General features: G+C 30.9%; 1 protein-coding gene across 1 annotated transcript in view; it reads right to left on the bottom strand.

The window, feature by feature from the left end:
* Positions 1-3,430, bottom strand: part of TrissinR (Trissin receptor) — a 12,210-nt gene extending 8,780 nt beyond the window's left edge. The window contains exon 1 of the mRNA XM_068373046.1: positions 3,110-3,430. Within this exon, the coding sequence (XP_068229147.1) occupies positions 3,110-3,329 (220 nt within the window). The 5' untranslated portion in view covers positions 3,330-3,430. The remainder of the gene's footprint in view (positions 1-3,109) is intronic.
* Positions 3,431-7,500: the final 4,070 nt, after the last annotated feature.

Below are 7,500 nucleotides of genomic sequence, written 5' to 3'. Positions count from 1 at the left end.
ATCACTAAAATTAGCAACAAGTTGCCCCTTTGACCAAGGACGAAAAAGGATATAAAATTTCCTTTGGTTACTCTCACCATACGACTTATGACTAAATATCCTCTTTTAGTTAAAGATCTTCATAAAAACCAAATACATTTCTGCACGTTGTGTTTCTTATTTCCTTTCCTCTCTGGACTATTTTTCCCTGTTGAAGACCTTGGGCTTATAGCATCTTGCTTATCCAACAAGGGCTGTAGCTTAATAAGTAATAAGTAATAATAATAATAATGATAATAATAATAATGATAATAATAATAATAATAATAATGATAATAATAATAAGAATAATAATAACAAAATCAATAATAATAATAATAATAATAATAATAATAATAATAATAAAAACAATAATAATGATAATGATAATAACAATAATCATAATTATAATAATAACAACAACAACAACAACAACCACAACAACAACAACAACAACAACAACAACAAAAATAATAATAATAATAATAATAATAATAATTCGTATCAATATCCCTTGTATCTTGACATTCTAATTACATAATCATTTTTCCGCGATTCTCCTGAGTGCTGTACGCTACCTGCATCATTCCCCCCCCCCCCCACCCCCCATGAAGGTATTAAATTTCATGAAAGTTAATAACATGCAATGCATATTATGCTAGAGCAATGATGGGATCTTGATGAATTCAGGTTCAGTACATAGTTTAACAGAGGTAATTGAATATCCAATTTAATATTGTTACTATTCGTGAGATATTTTCATTTTGATGTTTATTGGTTCTCTTGTAGTTTATTTATTTCCTTGTTTCCTTTCCTCACTGGGCTATTTTTCCCTGTTGCAGCTCTTGGGCTTATAGCATCTTGCTATTCCAAGTACGGTTGTAGCTTAGTTAATAATAATAATAATAATAATAATAATAATAATCATAATGATAATAATGATAACAATAATAATAATAATAATAATAATAATAATAACAATAATAATAATAAGATTAATAACAATAATAATAATAATGATAATAATAATAGTAATAAAATTAATAATAACAATAATAATAATAATAATAATAACAATAATAATAGCAATAATAATAATAATAATAATAATAATTATTATTATTATTATTATTATTATAATGATAACAATAATAATGATAATAATAATAATAAGATTAATAACAATAATGATAATAATGATAATAATAATAGTAATAAAATTAATAATAATAATAATAATAATAATAATAATAATAATAATGATAACAATATTAATAACGATAATGATAATAATGATAATAATAATAATAATAATAATAATAATATCAAAAACTATATGTAAATTTCTCAATAGGCAGATAACAGCATATTATGCTATGGTTGAGCCTTGCCCGGCTGACGTTCAGGTGAGCATCTGTTCTGATGAAATTGGAACTGAAATCAGACACCTTCTTACCTTTAATGGATGTAAAACTACCATACTGTAGAATATACGATTATGGGGAGGCTTTCTTTACTAGTTAGGGCCACCCATGATAGGTTGGTTTGCCGTGAGAGATCAGACTAAAGTCTCCCACCATCACCAGTCCCAGTGGCTAGCGTGGTGATGAAAATGGCCAAAACCCAGACATGAATAAGGAAATGTCTAACACCACATGTAATCATATACTGCTGATATTTTTGTTTGTTAAATTGTTGTTTTTTTACTCTTTTAAATTGTTTTATCAAGATCAATTTCATAACAGTTATTGCATGCCAATTTACTGTAAGTACACATTAAGAACTAGAGTAAGGGAGCAGATGCTCTTGCAACCTGCTTGTCAGCCTTAAAGGAAAATTCTGGAATCTGCCCCCAAAGGGCCAAGGGAAATTCTGAAATCTGCAACCAAAGGCAAAGGGAAATTTTTTAATCTGCCACCAGAAGGCCAAAGGAAATTTTTGAATCTATCACCAGAGGGCCAAGGGAAATTCTGGAATTTTCCACCAGAGGGCAAAGGGAAATTCTGGAATCTGCCACCGAAGGCCCAAAGGAAATTCTGGAATCTGCCACCAGAGGGCCAGGGGAAATTCTGGAATCTGCCACCAGAAAGCCAAGGGAAACTCTAGAATCTACCACCAGAGGACCAAGCAAAATTCTGGAATCTGCCAACAGAGGGCCAAGAGAAATTTTGGAATCTATCACTAGAGAGCCAAGAGAAATTCGGGAATCTGCCCCCAAAGGGCCAAGAGAAATTCTGGAATCTACCTCCAGAGGACCAAGGAAAATTCTGCAATCTGCCACCAGAGGGCCAAGGGAAATTCTGGAATTTTCCACCAGAGAGCCAAGGTAAATTCTGGAATCTGCCATCGGAGACCCAAAGGAAATTCTGGAATCTGCCACTAGAGGGCCAAGGTAAATTCTGGAATCTGCCACCAGAGGGCCAAAGAAAATCTGTTTAAACGAGTGATCTATTATTAAGGCCCGTTCTTTACGGATCCACCTCGGGGAAGTTTAAATCAGATGCTAGATAATGGACAGGATATGCGATCTCCATCTTCTACTCTGGCAAAGTCTTCATCTCACATTTTTATATTAAAGATAAGCACTAGAATCACTGGCATTTCCATTATTTATACAGAGGAAAGTGGAGAGACAGAGTTATCCAAATAACATTGATTTTTTTTTTTCAATAAAAAGACAATGTTATGTTTAGACAATCACATGCATATAAATATATAGACAAGATATACTCGTATGTTATGTTATGTATATATATATATATATATACATATATATATATATATATATATATATATATATATATACATATATATATATATGTATATATATATATATATATATATATATATATATATATATATATATATATATATATATATACATACAGTATACTCTATATACAGTACATATATACATTTATATGTGCATGTAGGTGTGTGTGCACACGTGCAATATTTCAATACCTCAAATTAATCACTGATTGGCGTCAGTGAAGCAAAAATAATGTTTAATTCATCTAATAGTGATCATAATAGACATTAAAGCTAACCAAAACATCTACAAAATTGAAAACTGGAAATTTTTTCTCACCAAAGAAAGCCAAGACGAACACCAGCGAATACAGCACGAGCAACGGCACTTTGACCTCGAGCCTGTGGAAGAGGTAATGCCCTTCGGAGTCGTCGTACCAGAGATTCTCGAGGCCTTGATCCGTCCCGTTGACCTCGGCGGAGCTGTTGAGGGTCAAGGCTGGCGCTGGATAATCCGTGGCACCCATATTGGCGTCCGGGGGGAACATTTTAGTCGTCATTTCCAAATGAAAAAAAAGGCTGAATAATCAATTGTGAGGAACTTTTAGCTTAAGTAAATCTCTTCCAATTGCGATTTTCCGTTGGGTTATTCATTCTGGCGTTATTCACTGTCATGATAGGATACTCTCAGCTCGTTGAAGGTAGAGGCGCTTCAGGAAGTCCTGGATATTGTGGGACATTTCAAACTGGAAGGAGAGATAAAGTTATATTAGTTGTTAGCTGAGGGAATAAAAAGTTTCTTATTTTAAAAAAATACTGGATTTTGTTAGTTATGGTTCAATGGAGCCTTATGCACTTAGGGTTATACTTAGGCCTATACACTAAAATTCATACACATATCCATGCACACACAAACCCCAATACACACTAATGTAGCCTCACCCAGACACATATACACATAAACATGGATACATAGACACACACACACGTATATATATATATATATATATATATATATATATATATATATAAACGTTTAACTGGGCTCCTCAAGGCACTAGAAGAGTTGGAAGACCAAGGCCTACATAGCTGAGAAGATAGAGACGACTGGTGAAATCTGACCGAGGCCCTTTGTGTCAACAGGCCTAGGAGGAGATGATGATGATGATGATGATGATGAATATGTTGATGATGAAATATATATATATATATATATATATACATATATATATATATATATATATATATGTATATATATGTGTGTATATATATATATATATATATATATGAAATTCTCTGCGATAAATATAAAGTAATTGCTCTAGCAAAACCTTTCACTTTTTTTCTGTAGTGGTGACATGATATGCATTTTAATAATAACATGAAATACATTTTATGAATGAACCATTAATTGAATGGAGGGAGATTCTGGGCCATAATATGTAACCTATTTTATGAATTTATTTTTAATAATGATATTTCTTCATTGCTGAAATATAATTTTCTATTTGTTCTCTTGCTTGAGGGTACACTCAGGCACACTGTTCCATCTAGTTTCTTTTCCTCTTGTTTTGTTCAAGTTTTTATAGTATATATAGGAAATATCTATTTCAATGTTGTTACTGTTCTTAAAATATTTCATTTTTCCTTGTTTCCTTTCCTCACTGGGCTATTTTCCCTATTGGGGCTCCTGGGCTTATAGCATCCTGCTTTTCCAACTAGGATTGTAGCTTAGCATTTAATAATAATAATAATAATAATAATAATAATAATAATAATATGTTGGGTAACCTATTCTCTCTCTATCATTAAATAAATTAATCGATATAGATTCATAATTGGTATACATCATCATTAGAGATGTATTATTATTAATATTATTAAAATTGTTATCATTATTAAAATTATTAGATTTATTATTATTAAAATTGTTAAAAGTATTATTAAAATTACTAATGTTATTAAAATGTATAAATTTATTATCAAAATTATTATTATTATTACAATTAATAAGATTATTATTATTAATGAAAATATAAATTTTTTTACTATTATTCATATTATTAAAACCATCATTATTATTAGAATTATTAAAATAATAATAATAATAATAATAATAATAATAATAATAATAATAATAGTAGTAGTAATAATAGTAATTATTATTATTATTATTATTATTATTATTATTATTATTATTATTAAAAAGTTAATGTATGATATTAACTCTACAAATAAAAAATTAGGTCTCAGTAATAAAATAAAATTTCAATACAAAGAATAATTGAAAAACGTTTTAAATATTGTGATACAAAATCTCCTGCCATTCAATTTAATATATCATTCATAAGATTTATTACAGCTCCTCCCATATAGATGGAACTGATAGCATTGTAGTGTATAGCATAACTAGTAGTAGTAATAATAATAATAATAATAATATATATATATATATATATATATATATATATAGATAGATAATAATAATAATAATAATAATAATAATAATAGTAATATTACATATATATATATATATATATATATATATATATATATATATATATATATATATATATATACATATATATATATATATATATACTTGATGGATTCTTTTAACCTATAATGAACCAAGAAACAGCTAAACAGCATTGCTGATATGCATACATATACTAATGAAATGATGATGAGGTTCATTTTATAACTGATTTACACTCTGTAACGCCCTTATTAACAAACACAAATTTCTCAGGTTGATGACGCAACACAGTCGGGCGCTAGCGAAGAGACAGAAATGGGACAATTTTATTTTCTATTATTCGATTTGCTTATGTCGATTACACTGATTATAAAAACATCAAATTCCACCATAGCCATGAACCTTCTGGCATATAACTATTACTCCTTAAATGAATTGAATCTGCAATGAATAATGATATTCTCCATTCAAGGAAATTCCATTTGGCAGCGCTGTCCCAAACTCGTCCCACCAACCTCAACTATGCTGATGATTGTTATCTTGGTCACTTGTACAGGGACATGACTCATTATCCATGTGTTCAGCTAAAGAAAGTAAATACTAAATACTTTTATAAGTAAACTCTGGTTGCTTCCGATAGCATATGGAAAATTCACACCATTTTCTGATAAAAATATCCATTTTTAATAAGGAAACCATCGTTGGACAATTTACAAACAACCAGTCTTCTAGCCTCTACCTTCCTAACACACTTTTTGGACACACGTGGTCCTCAAATAATATATTATATTAGTTGGAATAAGGTACCACTGATGCCATCTATTGGCGGTAAAGTAAAACACTTTACGATGTAAAGGGGGAGCTAGGGGGGTCTGCTTTATTTGCCTTTCGGAGTGTAACAATATTGTTATTCTATGTGGTTTTTACTAACAATACATCTCGTAACATCAGACATATTAATTATATTTGGGTTGCATGAAAAGTAATTGAATATTGGATCAAATAACTGTGTAATTACTTGATTGTCTCACCGATTTCAGTACAAGTGGCATATCTGGTAACACCCGCTCCCCGCCCCGACCCCCAAATATAATTGAACTAACGATTGTTTGGTAAGGAAATATTTATGTTACATTCATTGTAAAATTTGTTATTTCCTAAGAATTAAGTTGTGGCCATACAACAAGAAAGATCAAGTTCACATGAGTCTGTTTTAAAGTAATTTTGTGCCAAACTAGCAACAGGAATGAAGTAATAAAAAATATAATGAGCGGGTGATGGGGGTAATTAGCAATTTTGTATTCTACTACTAAGGCCATCTATTGGCCATGAAAATAAACAACGTGTAGAGCTCTTTAATCCTTGCATTCTGGAACCTTCCATGACGTCACCTTTGTTGAGAAATAGCCAAAATAGCTTACTTAATTGGAGCTGAATATAATTTATACCTACCACACATATTTCTACATAAGAATCAATCTATCTACCTTTTCCAATTGGATAGAATCATTCACACGAATGGAACAAGGGACGTGTGCTGCCATCTTTTGACAAGAAGTAGAAACACTCGAATTCTATTCCAATTTGGAGAAGTGTGTGATTACTAGAACATACTTTCAATTAATGCATTGATAATTCATTATTACAAGAATACTATTTTTCTTCGGATTTTTATGCTCTAAGCTTTGGTAATTATATGTAAAATATAGATAATGTGTATTGTACAAATATATAGAGCAGGTCCCAAAAGGTCTTAAAAGCAGAATTAAAACTCGGCCTTAGAATTAAAAATTACAAATTTAATAAAAAAATATATTCATGTTCGCAGAAAATACGTTGTTAGCTCATCATAAAAGTTTAAAGGCCACTCGTGAATGGCAGAGGTAAGGGACAGTGACACTGCCCTATCAAGCAGGACAATGCCTTAGAGACACCATATATACATATGATCAGCGCCCAAGCTCCCTCTCCACCCAAGTTAGGACCAAGGAGAGCCAGGTAATGGCTGCTGACGACTCATCAGATAGAACTATGGGCTCTCCCAAACCCCACATTCTTAGCTCACAAGGATGGTGAGGCTGCAGCGTTCAAATAAACTTGCGAGTTTAAGCGGGACTCGAACCCCCGTCTGGCGTTCAGCATTCAGGGACGTTACCACATCGGCCACCACAAACCAATTATAAATATCAATCATCTATAAATTGAAGACACTAATCATTAACCAAAGTTTGACTTAAAGATCAACTACTTTC

The sequence above is a fragment of the Palaemon carinicauda genome, chromosome 5 (assembly GCF_036898095.1).
Source record: "Palaemon carinicauda isolate YSFRI2023 chromosome 5, ASM3689809v2, whole genome shotgun sequence".
NCBI classification, from domain to species: Eukaryota; Metazoa; Arthropoda; class Malacostraca; order Decapoda; family Palaemonidae; genus Palaemon; species Palaemon carinicauda.
The sequence above is the reverse complement of the archived record's forward strand: the minus strand, read 5'-3'. Positions and strand labels throughout refer to the sequence as shown.